Source organism: Peromyscus eremicus, chromosome 7 (assembly GCF_949786415.1).
Source record: "Peromyscus eremicus chromosome 7, PerEre_H2_v1, whole genome shotgun sequence".
Lineage (NCBI taxonomy): Eukaryota > Metazoa > Chordata > Mammalia > Rodentia > Cricetidae > Peromyscus > Peromyscus eremicus.
The window spans coordinates 90,535,818-90,553,985 of NC_081422.1; the positions used below are offsets into that span (position 1 = coordinate 90,535,818).

The 18,168-nt window shown below is 44.3% G+C and overlaps 1 protein-coding gene across 10 annotated transcripts in view; it reads left to right on the forward strand.

Moving 5' to 3' along the window:
* Tfdp2 (transcription factor Dp-2) overlaps positions 1-16,161 on the forward strand; it is a 122,398-nt gene extending 106,237 nt beyond the window's left edge. For 9 of the 10 annotated variants that reach the window (XM_059268388.1, XM_059268386.1, XM_059268389.1 and 6 more), the window contains 4 exons: positions 5,096-5,247; positions 8,768-8,934; positions 14,633-14,738; positions 14,942-16,161. In XM_059268388.1, coding sequence (XP_059124371.1) covers positions 5,096-5,247; positions 8,768-8,934; positions 14,633-14,738; positions 14,942-15,125 — 609 coding nt within the window. In that variant the 3' untranslated portion in view covers positions 15,126-16,161. The remainder of the gene's footprint in view (positions 1-5,095; positions 5,248-8,767; positions 8,935-14,632; positions 14,739-14,941) is intronic. The other variant, XM_059268391.1, reaches the window with a different exon arrangement.
* Positions 16,162-18,168: the final 2,007 nt, after the last annotated feature.

The following is an 18,168-nucleotide window of genomic DNA, read 5'->3' on the forward strand; positions in this document are numbered from 1 at the left end:
TCTTGAGTTCCTCTAGGATATGAAGGACAGGGTTTGGGGGGAATCAGGGCAGCCAAGTTGGGATATATGGAGTTTTGTTTTGGGCTGGTTTTTTGAGACAGTTTCTCTGTGTAATAGCCCTGGCTGTCCTGGAACTCGCTTTGTAGACCAGTCTAGCCTTGAACTCACAGAGATCCGCCTCCTGAATGCTAGGATTAAAGGTGCGTGCCTCCATGCTCAGCCAGGGATATATGGGTTTTGAAGGAGTGAGGACTCAAGTGATGGGGTTATAGGGCTAGGTAGGGGGTCTCCTGATTGCAGAGGTGCGGAACCAACCACAGAGGCTGTCTAAGGAGCAGGACCTAGATGACAATTCAGGTAGCCTTGAAGATGAAAGAAAGTTGACCATAGGAGGGAACATTAGCTCATTTTCCCTCTCTTAAAGAATTGTCCTGGAACTCACTATGTAGCCCAGACTAGCCTCAAACTCAGAGATCCACCTGCCTCTGCCTCCAAGTGCTGGGATTAAAGGCATGCGCCACCACTGCCCGGCTCCTTTGCTTATCTTTATACCATAAACATGGCTATAATTTGTAAGTCCTAATTTTTTTCTTCATCTTCTTTCTCTCAGGCCAAACATTTATAGAAGAGGGCAGCCTGGTAGCGTTTCTAGAACCAGGTGACTCCAAACTGTAAATGAAACTCAAGTTATTACTGAAAACAGGAACTGCAGATTTTCTGTAGTCATACAACTTAGTTCCTCTTAATGGTTCATTTTTATTCCTTTTATCAAATGAGATTTACAAAATAGTCATAGAAAATAAATTATAGAAGATGTCCCTGTACATTGATTTTGTTTGTGTGGCTAAGCTGGTTTGACTTTTCCTAGGATGTCACAACTCACTGTTCATATGACACAGGTTGACTATTACCTACGTGCCACCACCTCCCTTTTATCGTTGTATGCTAGTTACTTTTCTCACATGCCCTAGTTAGATTTAACTATCAACCTGACACAGCCTACAGTCTTCTACGAAAGGAATCTCAAAGGATTTCCCAGATCAGATGGCATCTGGGCATGTCTGTTAGGGATTCTCATGATTGTGAATTGATGTAGGAGAGTCCAGCCCACTGTGGATGGCACCATTCCTTGGACAGGTGGTCTGGGACTGTATAAGAAAACTAAGTGTGGATCTGCAAGCGAGCCAGCAAGTGTCCCTCCATGGTTTCTGCTTCAAGTTTCTGTTAAGCTCACAGAGTGAGAGACTGTAACTTGAAATAAACCCTTTCCTTCCCTGAGCTGCTTTTGGTCAGAGTCTTTTCTCACAGCAACAGAAAGTAGCTAGAGCACCATCTCACTTAATATTATCGAGACAGTCCCACACAGGCATGCCCAGAAGTCCATCTCTCAGGTGATTCCCATCAAGCTGACAATTGAGATAAGTAGTTTGACTACATTATACCTATAGATAACTCGTGCCTTACTTTTATGTATATACTTGTCCTTTCCTGCCTTTAAGCCTTTTCCATAAGGAACACACTTAATAAAGCTGTTCAGCCTCTGGAACCGATGATACTGAGTCTGAAAAGAACAAAAAGCCAAAGGGAATCAATAAAAGGGCAACAAATAAGGAAATCAGTCCCCAGTACATAGGAGGTGACTTATTTTTACTATTAAAATAACAGTATTGGTTAGGAATGTAACTCAGTGGCAAAGTGCTTGTCTGGTGAGAACAAGGCCTTTGGTTCAATCTCCAGCACTGTAAAAACAAACAAGACTACAATAACAGTATGTTGTAACTGCTTTCATCGTCTAGGACAATTTTAATGCTGTTAAAAAGTGAGTTGTAGCCGGGCGGTGGTGGCGCACACCTTTAATCCCAGCACTCGGGAGGCAGAGGCAGGTGGATTTCTGTGAGTTCGAGGCCAGCCTGGGCTACCAAGTGAGTCCCAGGAAAGGCACAAAGCTACACAGAGAAACCCTGTCTCGAAAACCCCCCCCCCAAAAAAAAAAATGTGAGTTGTAAGTATATAGGGACTCTAACTTATCACTGTTTATACTCCTCCATATATTACACTTTCCCACAGCATGAGGGCCACAAAGATCAGTACAGTGTCAGAACATCTCCCAAGATAATGTGGTCTAGTTCAGTTCTTTCCACTGAATGACTCCTTTTAGTCTTAGGAATCTGATATGACATGAGTATATAGGTATACAAATCAACCATAAATAAATTTATTTCAAGATAATTCTGTGTTAGAAAATAATTTTACCATTTATTAAAGACAGAAGTAGATTTACAATCTCATGATGAATGTGGCTCTTTTATTTTTACATAACAGTTGAGGCTAGCACGATAGTTAGTAGGTAGGGACTCTGTGAATGTAAATCTGCTGGACTAAGGTCTGTCCCTAGAATACCACAGTAGGTGGAAGGAGAGAACCAACTCCCCGAAGTTGCCCTAGGATCTTCACACACATACAATAAGAGTAATAAATTTAAAAGTTTTTAAGGAGTTAAAGTTTGGCCAAATATTTGATACTGTAGGTCAGAAAGTATTTTCGACATCTTCCAGAGTTGTTATTTTGATTTTATAATTGTCAGTGTTGAGAATGTCACTTGGTATAATTACATCATACACAGTAGAAGTATGTTTAGGACATAACAAAAATTATTAAAATTCTGTCCTAATCTCAAGACAGAATTAATTTAATGATTATTAATCTCAAAAAACTTTGTTATTGTTGTTGTTTTGAGACAGGGTCTCTACACAGCCTCTGCCTGTCCTAGAACTCACTTGTGTAGACAAGTCTGGCCTTAAACTCACAGAGATCTGTCTGCCTCTGCCTCCCAAGTGCTGGAATTTAAGATGTGTACCATCATGTGCAGCTCAAGCAACCATTTTTAAAATCAAGCAGTCTAACACAATTTAATCCAAAGATAAACTAATTTTATATCTATATGCTAAGGAATGATGGTAGAAAAATATTACAAGTCTTTGTTTTCCATAATTGATTACACTTTCTACAAGAGCAGGAATCTTTGTAGAGTAAAAACCCTGCAATTCATGTTATACAGTAGTCTTAACTGTTCCAGGCAGTGATTGTTCACTGTTACATGGTGTGAGCACATAAACAGTGCAGAGTGGCCAGGTTGTGTTTTGTGAATCCAAGCTTCAGTTATATTACGCACTACAACACAAGTGAGCACTGAAACGCCATAGGTTGATGGGGCGGTAGACTTTGAATTAACTTTTTGTCATTATAATACAGAAACCTTTTACTGTTGCCAACTTTTTTTGTAACTCATACATTTATTTACATAATTTCATATGGGATCTCAACCCACAGTCTAAAAAGCTGTGTTCTCACAGGACATGATGGCAGGTCTATACTCCCAGCACTTGGGAGGTAGAGGCAGAAGGATCAGGAATTGAAGATGATCCTTAGCTACACAGCAAGTTAGAGATCAGCCTGGACACTTACCTATAAGTCGATCTGTCAGTCAGTCACTTATGACAATCAATCTAAGCTGTGTTCTAGAAGGGAAGAGAAGTTATGTAGATATATTTGACCACTTCATGCTTTTTCTCACTTCCAATTTCAGCACATTTTCTCTGGATGTTTACATCCAGTTGAGGAATGCATGTAAACTACTTTTGTTTTGTTTTTGTTTTTGTTTTTGTATTTATTTATTTCATGTGCATTGGTGTTTTGCCTGCGTGTACATCTGTGTGAGGGCGCTTAATCCTCTGGGACTGGAGTTACAGACCGTTGTGAGCTGCCATGTTGGTGCTGGGAACTGAACCCTGGTCCTCTGGAAAAGCAACCAATGCTCTTAACCATTGAGCCATTTTTCCAGCCCCCTACTTTGGTTTTTGGGGAACAGAAAATAACAAAGAAATAAAACTTAAGTTTAATAATCGTAGTGATAGTAGTAGTTTTGATAGTAGTTGACATTGGATATTGGACAGTTAATACTAGAGTAAATTGGTGTTCCTTCTGAATAATTAATTTTATGAGACAATGTTTATTTTCTAAGGAGACAGAAACCAGCCATTTTAAGATAATTTTGTAAATCAGATTTTAGTAAGGTCCCAAACCTGAAGTGAAACAATTCTGAACATAGGTTACTAAGATTTATTTTTTAAGTAAGGTGAATTTGGGAGTTTTGAAAACCATTGTTTCATGAGCAGATAAAAGAGAGGCAGCCTAATTTTTTTTTAAACTAGCCGTCCTGCCTGATTAATATTAAGGTCACTTTCTTTTTCTTTTGAGTAGTAATTATAATGAGCAGTGATAAAGTTCAGATCTTAATATATTTTATTCTTTGTACTGAGCCTCAGTTTCCTCTCAGGAAGTGTCAAGTTGGGGATTCCAGAGGTACTCTGAGGGAAGGTTCTGAGCAATGCAAACCTTAGAAAGCACTGTGGCAGGGATTCAGAACGTCTGCAAGGGCTGGGAACCCACCTTTCTGCAAACAGCAGGGCAGTGCTACTTCTGTCTGTTTCCTGTTGTGTGTCCCAGATGTCATCATGAGAATAGGTCTGTAATTTCAAGGAACTGTGTATCTCTGGACTAGATAGAAAAAGTGAGGTGTATTTCCCCTGACCTCTGAGGATGTTGTGTGAGGTGAGTTGAGCCTAAACTTACTTGGGGTCACTCTAAAGAGAGCTGTTGCCTGTGCTGCTGGCCTCTCCTGTATCTCTGAGAGCCTGTTTCTCTTTGAAATGGAAACCAGAGGCCCCAATATTTACCTTAGTTAGACATCATCAAAATAGATGTGTTTTGCCAGATGTGGTAGCGCACGCCTTTAGTCCCAGCACTTGGGAGGCAGAGGCAGGTGGATCTCTGAGTTCGAGGCCAGCCTGGTCTACACAGAGAAACCGTGTCTTGGAAAAAAAATATGTGTTTTACTCTTGAAATGTGTTTATTGACCTTAATCACTGTAATTTTTTATCATGTTTAACATTTTTATTTGCTAGTATAGATGGGCTGCCTGTTTAAATACTCTAATTTTGAAATAGATATTTAAAATGTGTTAGGGTAATTCATTTACATTCCAAGTCACTTTTTTTATATTAAACGACCACCTTTTGTTTATTGAACATTACAGCAAATTGCTTTTAAAAACCTGGTACAGAGAAATCGACAAAACGAACAACAAAACCAGGGCCCTCCAGCTCTGAACTCCACCATTCAGCTGCCATTTATAATCATTAATACAAGCAGGAAAACAGTCATAGACTGCAGCATCTCCAGTGACAAGTGAGTAGGGAACTAGGGGAGGGGACAGGGCTGCCTTCCCTCAACACTCTTCCACTGTCCACAGCCCTGTAAGACTGGCGTCCATGGGGTGTGTGTCCTCAGACATGGGTGCTGTTTTCAGCAAGAATGAGCGCCATCATGTACCATTCACAGTCCCTTACCCCACGTCAAGCTTGCCTGTGATGTGTGTGGTGGTACCTGGGCCCAAGCTGTCGTGTGTGACACTGTGTAGTCACTGAGCGAGGAACTGCAGTAAGTGAGACCATCACTGAGGGCCCAGGAAGAAGTTGGTTCATTGGTGAGTCACTGTTTCAGTTTATTATGAAAATATGTCAGACCAGTATGTGACATGAAAGCAGTGTCTCATTTCTTATATCGCACTTAAGTATGCTTCTGTTTGTTATTTATTTGGGTTTTTGTTTGAGAAGGGGTCTCTTGGTCCAGGCTGTCCTCTAACTTGCCATGTAGCCAAAGATGGCATTGATTTCATCTTCCTCCAGCACCTCCCACATGCTGAGGTCAAAGGGTGTCTGCTATAACACCCGCTGCTTTGAATGAATAAGTGAATTAATGAACAAATGAACCCTAAAATCCTGGGGAGAAGACTGGGGAGATGGCAGTGAGGAAGGTGCTTGCTGTAAAAGCAGAGTCCTGAGTTTGGATCCCCCGCCCACGTCACCCTGGGTGGGCCATGCTTCCCTGTAACCCTAGCTGGGTGGGGGGGAGGGGGGGACACAGGGTAATGATAACAGTGCGGGGAGTTCACTAGGGCGTGCTCAGCCAGCCTAGCTCCAACAGTGAGCGTCAGGTTCAGTGAGAGAACCTGTCTCAAAAAAATTGGAGAGTGATAGAGGAGGACACCAAATGTCCTCATCTGGCCACCACACATGTGACACGTAAATCTTTTAAACAGTTTAAAGAAAAGTGACACAATTCACTTTAGCAAATAAGAAGTGGCACTTTTCAAAGTAGGGCATTCGTTGTAGCTTAAGCTCCTTTCATGAGGAAGTTAGAGGTGCATAGAGAACAAGGCTTCCAGCTGTGGATTCGGATTCGAGCTCCTTTACCTGCCTGCTCCATGGAGCTCTGTTTACAGCCTTGCCAGGATGAATGAGATAATGCTTTTTAAAGATCTCCTTTGTTACAGCATTTTATAAGTGCTAGTTGCTGTTCTTAGGCACAGGCAGTTTTCACTCTTTACATTTCTTAGCCTCTCTGAGATCTCATTCCTTCCTCCACAGAAATAAAAGTTAGGGCCTGCAAAATGGCTCAGTGATAAAAGTACCTGCTGCCAAACCTGATGACCTGATTCTGATCCTCAAACCCACACCGGTAGAAGGAGACAACCAACTCTAAAAACTTCACTGGCCTCCACACATGTTCCATAGTACACACTCACTAAAATAATGTGTAAGAATTCAAGAACTAAAAAACTAAGATTAGTTATTTATTTTGCCAATTTATAAAAACTATGGATACATTTACACAATATCTAGTCCAATAAAATGTTACATGACAGAGTTATTCACATCCATAGACTCTACAGAAACCTATGTCTAAGAGGACTATCAATTATCATAACATAGAAACTTGTGTCTAAGAGGACTATCAACATACCATAAGACGTCTTCAAAGTGATTAACATCTTCGGAAGTGACCTGTAAATGTCATACTGTAATTACTCTTACATTTAGTCTCTTCTTTTTATGAGGGACTGTAACATTCTCTTCTTAGGTTAAAGGGCTTCCACAACTGAACATGTAGTACCTAACCTGTAAACCCAGTACTTGGAAGTTGAGCAGAAGGGTTGCTATGAGTTGGCCAGCATTGGCCAGCTAGGAGAACTGCATAAGAGAGACCTGCCTAAATAAATAAAATTTGAGGAATTAAAAAATGTCAGGAAAATTTGGAACCATTGACCTTAGCAGTTTATGGACACTGTTCACCCAGGCTGATCTGTTTTGGTTCTGTGCCTTGGGTGGTCACTGACTCATGCCTTGCCTGGCATCCCTTCATGGAGCAGCTTGTACACACTTGTTATTTGAGGTAGGTCCGTAATCTTGTCTGTCAGTTACTTTGGTGAAGCAATCTTACCCTTAATTAGCCAGGAGGCTTTCCCACAATGAAATTAACTTTATAAAGCCATCTGCATGTAAAAATGCCTGGAATCATCCCTCTGGCAAGTACCCACTTCCAGTTAATTGTAAGCTTGTTAATATACTTTATTCAGACTCAGACTTCAGCTTCTTGCTGTAAGTATAAGTTTTGCCTTGGTTTAAGATGTACTGTAAGTCTCAACATTACACATTTCTACAAGTTAAAACCCACTATTATTCAGAACCTGCACTAGAACAAACAGTCCAGAACTGTGCATGGAGGCCTCAAGCCTGGCTAGAAGGACTAAGTTCTGCCCTTCCACAGAGTATTTGCTGGGGTCAAGCTTAGGTTGCTTCTTGCTGGCCCTTTCTTTGCTTCTGGGTGTGCTGTGTAGCTAGACATCTAAACTGACTACTTTTCAAGAACATTGTGATAGGTGCTATGTACTTTATATGTGGTTCTTTTATTTGTGATAGATTCTCACTCCATAGACTAGGCTGGACTAAAACTTGTGTAACCTTAAAGATGGCTTTAAACTCATAGGAATCATCCTGCTGTAACCTTCCAAGTAATGGCATTACAGGCATGAACCACCATACTGAGCTCTGTGACATTTGCTTAAGATATTATTCTTAGCTCCACAAGACAGGAGTTTGGCTGGGTTCACCTTGTTAAAATTGTCTTCCATTTAATTCAAGTATGCTCAGTTCAAGTGCCTGAAGTCCCAACTATCTAAAAGGATTCCTGAGTCCAAGAGTTCAGACCAAACTGTGCAGTGTGGCACAACCTCATCTCCAAACAAAAGAGAAAGCTTTTAGGATTGACTTGAGTATGTGTGGCTAGCTGTTGACTCAGGGAAACTAATTGAGCATTCACTCTATTTCCTTAAGGCTAACAAGCCAATCTACTGAAGACCACAATAAGTAAATTAAAGAAGCGAAGCACAGGTTGTAAGGTCTTTCATAGCTCCTCTGTGGCACCAAACCCCATACTTCCTTTCTTTTCCTTCATTTTTGTTTGCTTTTTGGGTTGTTTTGTTTTGTTGAGACAGGGTTTCTCTATGTAGCCCTGACTTGTCCTGGAACTTGCTCTTGTAGACAAGGCTGGACTTGAACACAGAGATCTGCCTGCCTCTGTCTCCTGGATGCTGGGATTAAAAGCATGCACTACCACCACCTGGCCTCCTTTATTTCTTTTTTAAAAATAATTATTAAATTTATGTATTTAGGGGTGTGTGTGTGTGTGTATGAGAGAGAGAGAGAGAGAGAGAGAGAGAGAGAGAGAGAGAGAGAGAGAGAGAGAGAGAGAGAGAGAGATTGAGATTGAGATCTGGGGAACTAAACTCAAGTCGTCAGGGTTGGCCTCGGGCACTCACCTGCGGAGCTGGCTCACTTGCCCTCCCCGTCCTTGCCTTATTTTGCAGATTTGAATACCTTTTTAATTTTGATAACACCTTTGAGATCCATGATGACATAGAAGTACTGAAGCGGATGGGAATGTCCTTTGGTCTGGAGTTAGGCAGATGCTCTCTGGAAAACCTGAAAATTGCCAAGTCACTGGTTCCGAAAGCTTTGGAAGGCTATATCACAGGTATGCTGGAGATGCGGACACACTCCTGATGGCGTGTCAGACTCGCTTGGTAAACATTCTCCCAGAATCGGTCCTAGCTTCACTGGGGGGAGTTCTCTGATACTTTATATAATAAACTTGTGACTTTTGTTTTTTCAGAAATCGGTGATTTTTAGAGGATTACAAACTTAACATCTGTACAATATATATTATACAAAAACATGGCTGACTCATCTACAATGATGTATTTTCTCTGTAATTCTGAGTGTTTAAGTAGAGTCTTATAAAGCTTTTAAATGAAAGGTTGATAGAAGTTTGGTTTTGGGTTTTGTTTGTAATTCTCTTAGGAGACCTTAGAGTAGTTAAAAAAAAAAATAGATGTACCTGTTTTATGATTTTTGTTTGTGCTCTGATAAATAAAGCTCACCTGGAGATCAGAGGGCAAAGCTAGCCACTAGTTAAGCATTGAGGCCAGGCAGTGGTGGCACACACCTTTAATCCCAGCACTTGGAAGGAAGCAGGAAGATCAGGAGTTAAGGCCACCCTGGGCTATAGGAGATTGAATCAACCTAAAGAGAAACAGCCAGTTAGTGGTGCTCACACCTTTAATCCCAGCACTCAGGAGGTGGAGACAGGATCTCCCCATTCGGTCTGGTGGCTGGCTGCTCTGCTTCTCTGATCTCCAAACAAGCTTTATTTGTCAGAACACAAACAAAATATCATAAAACACATACCACACCTCACTTTAATAGAATGCTGTGTTTATCTATTCAGTAGATGGGAATTCACGGAGCAGAAACGTCTTAATTTTCTGTTGCTGTGATAAAACACCGTGACCAAGGCAGTTTACACCTCACTGATCCCCCCCCCATGCACTGCTCCTGCTCCCTTTGCTCCTCCTCACTGATCCCCCCATGCACTGCTCCTGCTCCCTTTGCTCCTCCTCACTGATCCCCCCCCATGCACTGCCCCTGCTCCCTTTGCTCCTCCTCACTGATCCCCCCCATGCACTGCTCCTGCTCCCTTTGCTCCTCCTCACTGATCCCCCCCATGCACTGCCCCTGCTCCCTTTGCTCCTCCTCACTGATCCCCCCATGCACTGCTCCTGCTCCCTTTGCTCCTCCTCACTGATCCCCCCATGCACTGCTCCTGCTCCCTTTGCTCCTCCTCACTGATCCCCCCCCATGCACTGCCCCTGCTCCCTTTGCTCCTCCTCACTGATCCCCCCCATGCACTGCTCCTGCTCCCTTTGCTCCTCCTCACTGATCCCCCCCATGCACTGCCCCTGCTCCCTTTGCTCCTCCTCACTGATCCCCCCCCATGCACTGCTCCTGCTCCCTTTGCTCCTCCTCACTGATCCCCCCATGCACTGCTCCTGCTCCCTTTGCTCCTCCTCACTGACTCCCCCCCCATGCACTGCTCCTGCTCCCTTTGCTCCTCCTCACTGATCCCCCCCATGCACTGCTCCTGCTCCCTTTGCTCCTCCTCACTGATCCCCCCATGCACTGCTCCTGCTCCCTTTGCTCCTCCTCACTGACTCCCCCCCCCATGCACTGCTCCTGCTCCCTTTGCTCCTCCTCACTGACCCCCCCATGCACTGCTCCTGCTCCCTTTGCTCCTCCTCACTGATCCCCCCATGCACTGCTCCTGCTCCCTTTGCTCCTCCTCACTGACTCCCCCCCTCCCCCATGCACTGCTCCTGCTCCCTTTGCTCCATGGTCTCTGGCACGCATCTTGCTGTTTCATTAGCCTCATTGGACTGGAAGTCCAGCAGTGTCTGGATAAAGGGCTTACTCAATAAATCACCAGAAGTTTTTTTCACTTATTCCCAATAGAAAGGTTCAGGGCGATTAGCAGGCTCTGGTTTGATCTCTTCATGACCTCGTTTGCAGACTGGGCTACAGATTTTCCTGTCAGTTCAAAGGGACATGTGCCTTTAGTGTGAAAGGGAGGGAATGGCCTTTGGACAAGAGTGTGAGAACCACTGTGCAGAGCCTGTAATAATGTGAAAGAAATGTGGCCTTTTCAGACCCATTGTAGAGAAGAGATACAGTCTGTAATGCTCACAACTGAATAGCTGTGACCCAGCAGAGAGTTTCCACAGTTCTGTATACCAATTCATATTCAGCACAGGATTCCAGCTCTGAATTTCATCTTGTTCAGACTTGTTCTTATTAAATGTATTCACAATCTGCTATTCTTCTTAGAATTGAAGTCTTTTTTTTTTTCCTCACAGCTGCCTTAGCTTGTGAAGAAAAAGGCTCAGGAGGCCAATCTAAAGTTAATGTAGTCATTTAGTATACGGGAACAGTCTCTCGGTGGCTACACAGAATTCTTAGTACATACAGGTCCATGGTTTTTGCACAATAATTACAAAAATAATACAGTAAAGGGGGTGGGGAGATGTCTGAGGGGGCAGGAGCACTGCTGGACCTGAGGGTCACCCTCGAAACACACGCAAAAAGCCGAATGTGATAGTGTGCATCTTTATCTCGGGATTCCCGCAGGGGGATGAGGAAGTAGAGACAGATTGGCCAGAGGTTCACAGAGCAGCTGCGAGCATGCCGTGCAGCAACAGAAACCAAAGACCCTGCCTCAGCCAGCTGGAAGGCAGCACCAACTCCCAGAGTCCACTGACTTCCACAAGCATGCCATGGCACGCACATACCCACACTCACACAGACACACGCACACACAAAAGCTCAAGGGCTGCCAGGATGGTTTGGTGGCAATGTCTGCTGCCAAGCCTGGAGACCCGAGTTTGTTCTCCAGGACCTACATGTTGGAAGGAGAGAGCCAACTGCTGAAGTTGTCCTCTGACCTCACTCCTGCATGGACAGCCACACACAGGTCAACAGAAATAAAAATAGTGAAAGGGAGTGTACATTTAAAAGTACAATAAGCTGGGCGGTGGTGGCGCACGCCTTTAATCCCAGCACTCAGGAGGCAGAGCCAGGCGGATCTCTGTGAGTTCGAGGCCAGCCTGGGCTACCAAGTGAGTCCCAGGAAAGGCGCAAAGCTACACAGAGAAACCCTGTCTCGAAAAACCAAAAAAAAAAAAAAAAAGTACAATAAAAGCTTATTTAAACAAACTCTATTTTCTGAGTATGCATTGGGGTTTACCTTATAATGTGAGGCCCCACTCCCACCCCAAGATAGGTTTTCTCTTTGTAACCCTGGCTTTGTAGACCAGGGTACCCTCAAACTAAGAGATCTGCCTCCTATACCTCCCAAGTGCTGGGATTAAAGGTGGGTACCACCACGCCCAGTTGTAGATGGAAGTTTCTCCAGTCCTGCCCGGCCCCAAGGTCCAGACAAATCTCTCTTACCTGTGGTCCTGCAGCTGCTTATAAAATAATTGCTCAGAGGCTTATATCAATTACAAACTGTATTGCTCAAGGTTCTTGCTAGCTAGCTCTTACAACTCAACCCATTTCTATTAATCTATATGTTGCCATATGGCCGTGGCATTACCGGTCTGCGTTCATTTGTTGCTCCTTGGGCGTGGCTGGTTCCCATCTCTCCCAACTCTACCCTCCTTCCCTCTGTATATCTTCTTGGATTTCCTGCCTGGCTGTAAGCTTTCTTGCCATAGGCCAAAGCAGCTTTATATATTATCCCATGGGAGCCACACATATTCACAGTATACAGAAAGACATCCCACAGCACCCAGTGATGTGAGATCTTTTTTAATACTGTTTCTAAAGCTTTTACTGCCTATTAAAGTCACTGTTGGCCGGACGTGGTGACACACACACCTTTAATCCCAGCCCTTGGGAGGCAGAGGCAGGTGGATCTCTGTGAGTTCAAGACCAGCCTGGTCTACAGAATGAGTTCTAGGACAAGTGGGGCTGTTAATGGGAAAACCCTGTCTCGAAAAACTGAAAAAGAAAAGTCAGTGTTGAAAGAAGCTATATAGGTTCATTCATTAATTCTGAGGTCCCTAGACATTCAGGTTACAGTTTTCTCTGAGCTAACATTCTAGACAGGGGCATCCTGCAAGGACCAGTGCAGTAGGAACGGGTCTGCTGTGAGGGGAGAAGCATGGCATATGCAGGGAAAAGGAGATGCCAGGACATGCCCTTGTGGTCTCCTGCGAGCTGAAACGCCTCATGTCTGTCTCACCTTTACTCAAACCATGATTGCAGACCTGGAGAGATGGCTCAGCAGTTAAGAGCATGGGCCGCTCTTCCAGAGGACCCAGGTTCAGTTCCCAGCACCCACATGGTACCTTACAACCATCTGTAACTTGAGTTCCAACAAATCTAATGCCTTCTTTTGGCCTCTGTGGGAACTAGGCATGAAACTGGTACACAGATATGCATGCAGGCAAAATACCCATACACATAAAATAAACTTTAAAAAATTACTGCATTATAAAAATTACCACATTCAAAGCACACCTTTTTTTTTTTTTTTTTTTTTTTTTTTTTTGGTTTTTTTCGAGACAGGGTTTCTCTGTGTAGCTTTGCGCCTTTCCTGGGACTCACTTGGTAGCCCAGGCTGGCCTCGAACTCACAGAGATCCGCCTGGCTCTGCCTCCCGAGTGCTGGGACTAAAGGCGTGCGCCACCACCACCCGGCTCAAAGCACACCTTTTAAAATCAGACTATTTTGAATTGTAAAGCAAATGACACCCGAGGTGGGGGTGGAGGCGAACCTAGTCAGGACAAACCATAGATCACTGATGAGCAACTGTAGTGAGTTCACCCGAGTAGACCTAAAAAGGCAGTGCCATGGGCTGGGGAGCTGGTGCAGCTGGTGGCGTGCTTGCTGTGTAAGCACGAGACCAACTGTAGTCAGTCTCCAGCCCCTGTGGGAAAAGCCAGGCATGCTGCTAGGAGTATACCCAATCCAAGGGACACAGCTGGGAGGATCCCTGGGACTTGCTGGCCTACTGGCCTACCCTGACCAGCAAGCCCTGAGTCTTATCGAGAGACCCTATCTCTGCAACGCATCTGCACACATGTATGCACACACCATCCATGCACACAATGTGAGGTTGGGGGAAGGGTGACAAGAGTGGGGGCCTGATCATAAGCTGTGTGTTCTAAGGCATTCCTGATTATTGTGTCTGTCCAATCCTGGCTTTGGCTGTTAATATCACAGTCATAGTCTTTCATGGTAAGGACACCAGATGTGCAAGATAGTCCACATTCTGACCACATGCTTACTATACCCAGTAGGCTACCTTGTCAGGTCTTCCATAAAGAAAAACAAAGGCTAAAGGACGGCCCAGTAGTTAAGAGTGCACACTGCCCTTGCGGAAGACATGAGTTCAGTTCCTGTTGGGCAGCTCACAGCTCTGCGGCAGGGCAGCCCAGCATTTCTTTCCTCCGTGGGCACCTCGTGTACATGTACTCCCACTTAGGCTTTCACAAACACACATATACGTGATTTAAAAATAATAAGCTAAGTCTTGAGAAAAAAACCCTTCAACTAAAAGGAGTCAGTGATAGTTTGACTTGGAATTCTTTCTCCCTGAAGTCTGCCTTCCTGTATTCTTTCCATTCTTGTTCAAGAATTTATTTGTGCCCCCACCCCACCCCCCAAAATGATGAAGAACACCAGGTTCTTCACAGGGCAAGAGAACTGTCCAGCTATACCAAGACATAACCCATGCTTACTTCAGACCACAGCAGAGCAGCCACAGAGTTCAGAACCCACATTTTCTTTTTTTTTTTTTTTTTTTTTTTTTTGGTGTTTGTTTTATCTTACAGATATCTCTACAGGACCTTCTTGGTTAAATCAGGGACTCCTTTTGAACTCTACTCAATCAGTTTCAAATCTAGACCTGACCACTAATGCCACCATGCCCCAGTCAAGGTATGTATTGTTTTCAAGGTGAGAAAAGCAAGCCACAGAGAGCTGCCTCTGCTGTGGCGAGCTAGGGAGGTGCTGCTGCAGCACGTGGGTTAGGTTTGTAGATCCCCCCACTGGCACCTCCTTCCTGTTTCTATTCCTGTCTGTGAAAAAAGAAAAGACATGTCCGCCCTGCATTAATGAACCTGTGTGTTTCAACTTACTAGTGTAAGCCAAGGCTTGTGCTTGGATGCTGAAGTGGCCTTAGCAACCGGGCAGTTCCCCGCCCCAGACAGTCACCAGTCCAGCAGTGCGGCCTCTCACTGCTCCGAGTCCCGTGGCGAGACCCCCTGTTCATTCAACGAGGAAGATGAGGAAGATGAGGAGGAAGACTCCTCCTCCCCAGAATAAAGACAGGAGAAAACTCATGTTTTAGTATTGATGCTCCTGTGTGTCTTTAGTGTGAGCTCTTGTGTTTTGAAATGATTGCTTCCGTCTTTGCCTTTGTTTGCACTTGTGTTTAGTGAGAACTAGAGAAACACAATAAGCAAAGTCCATGAAGGCCGAGATGATTGAAATGAAAGTTAACCTAGCGGGGATGAAAACTGAGCAGCACAGCAGTGGCTTCATCGCCAACAAAGCATGCTTTCTGCAGAGAGAACGGAACGGCAGTGAATGAAGTTTGTTTTCAGGAAGGTGGGTTTGAAGACCCCACAGTGTGGGAGCATTTAGACTTGAGATTGCTGCCGGGAACAGTACGCAGTGATGATGTCCTCTCCCTTGTTGGGCTGTCTTACATAGGCAGGAGTGATCCTGAACGTCCCAGTGGGTGTAAGGTGAGGGATGTAGATTGCAGTCCTTGTGGCCTGGGGAGCGCAGATGAACTGCTAAGCTAGTCGGAAGTCTAGCTGAGGTGTTTCATGCATCTGCTGCCTTAGCTTCTAGAAGGGAGAGAGCGCTAACTAATTTTGAAGTACCTAGGTGACGTTTAGAATCATTTACGGTAAACTGAAGTGACCGTTTGTCAATGCATTGGTGCATAGGAGTTTCTAGGGCTCCTTCTGGAAGCCAAAATAGAATAGCATTTCCATGTGCATTACAAACCTCGACAGCACTGCCTTTTGCCAGCATTCTAAATTTGGAGTTTTACTGAGAGGGAAACTGTATTTATAGTTTTAATCAAAGCTATGCATTTCATACAGCTTTTTAATTCACAGTGAAACAAAGAAGCAAATTCTTTGACCAAATTGCTTGTCTGTAGCTGTCTGCAGTACTGTATGATTTTACCCATGTGCAATTTGTGAAAATGAACCAAATGTCATTACTTTTGTCTTTATTTCAAGAATATGAACATCATTGTTCTCTTATACATGTTATCTTTTTCATATTTTAATTATCAAAATGACCTTATCAGATTTATTCCTGGGTAAATTGCATTTCAAACTAACTCAATATTCAGTGTTTTTGTTAAAACCTTGAACACTCCAGTTGACTGCATTCATGCTAGCGTGATGTGTCATATGTGGTTTCAAAGCCAAAGATGCCGTGAGACTAGTACAGTATGTCTGTGATTTCTGCTCCTCTCAGTAGGGGAGCATGGGGTATCCACTGCCAAGCCAAACCCAACTTACCAACACATACGGCCTTGAAGCGGGGAGGGGACGGAATGGTAGGAGAATCCATCTGAAACCAGCTCTAGTAACATGGGTTTGTCTGATCCTGTGTCTCTGGCTTCTGTGGGTCCCGCACCAGGCGCAATCCAAATGCTGCTCTTTTCAGTCCTGTGCAGGAAGCTTGAGCGAGAAGGAAAAGCTTTGGTTGCCTTACATGTTCTGAGGTCATTAACACTGATAGGAGTGCACAGGTCCAGCTCAGATGCCTTTGAGAGGAAACTCTGTGTCAGAAGGAAGCTGTAGTACAAGCCCGAGGTTCAAGGGGCACAAAGGTCCTGTCCTGTTTCAGAGTTTTGTGTTGGCTTGAGTTCTAGAACACACGTCTTAGGCTGTCAGAACAAAGTGATCCAGAATGCAACAGGGGCTACCTCCTTTTATCACTACCATGTCTGTCTATACTTAAGAGAGCCTAGCAGAGACCTGGAGAGATCAAAGGTAACAGCTGCTTTTTTAGTCTTCAAAATATTGAGCTACAGGGGTCCTAAGATGTTTCAGAACTTAAAGCAAATGCATGCATTACACCCTTTACCGGGCAGCAAAATCCTTGCAAGAGTTCTCAAGGAACTTTCCAGTTTATCTCATCCCTGCTGCTGTATGCTTTACATTGACAGAACACGGGCTTTAAAAGGGCAATCCTGCTGGGCATGTTGTATGCCTCTAACGCCAGCATTTGGGAAGTGGAGGCAGAAAGGTTAGGACTTAAAAGTCAACCTTGGCTACATACTGAGTTCAAGGCCAGTCTGGGCTACAAGAGATCCTTGTCTGGAGTGGGACAACCAAAGACTCAGTCTTCTCAGTCTTTGTGTGCCCCACCTCTGGCCATCCCAGCTACCACTGTGTTGTCAAGAGTGGTCCTGTACCTCTGTTATGTACTGCTGAGGACATCTGAGATCGTACCGCTGTGGTCATCAGTTGCTGCTGGTGTGACACTTTACCTGGGGAAAAACTAGACTGAACCGAGAGTGGTAACACTTACTTGTAATCCTAATAGGCAAAAGGGTCCCCAGAGGTTTGAAGCCAGCTAGGGCTACAAAAATGAGGTCATGCTGGGGGGAAGCAAAAAGGGAAGAGCCTATAAATTGAGATGTTGAAAAGGATGAACTCTGGTCTTCATTATCTCCCCTAAACATATCCCTCTGGGTCCAATAACACCAAATCATAATGCCGGAATCAAAATGGAAGGGAAGTTAAATTGTGGTCACAGCATCTGGCTTCTTTGTGGGAGAGGTACACAGGTTCCTTGCACCTAAAGGTGCTGGGCACACTGCTTATGTGTTCAAGAGACTTTCCCTCTGGAGGTCCCATTTCTCAAGTGTATAGCAGCACTGTGGTCAGTCAGTTCTCACTCTCCTGATCACATGGGCAGCTGGTTCTGGGCCTGCACACTCCCAGAAGAACAGTTCCACCAGGCTACACAGCTGCTCAGGCCCTCAGTGCTTAGCAGGCTCCCCTTCACCTATCCCCCGCGGAAGTCTGTTCAGTGTTTGCATTGTGCCTTACATAGGAAGAAAGGGACTTAACAGAATCCTACTCCCTCTAAACAGTCACCCAGAAAATGGGCTCATGCCCAACGTGTTCTGCATCTTTCTTATTTCATTCTTTTGAAGAAGTGGTAGGGAGAAAAATCTGCTATTTTGCCAGAATGCATGAGGATAACTCCTAGCAAAATTTATAATTAAGGCAGTAGCAGTACTGTATCATTTTTGGAAGATAATCCCCAACTGTCCTCAGAATACCCCTATCAGATAATCCCGATGAAGAAATGGCCCACTGTATCCCTG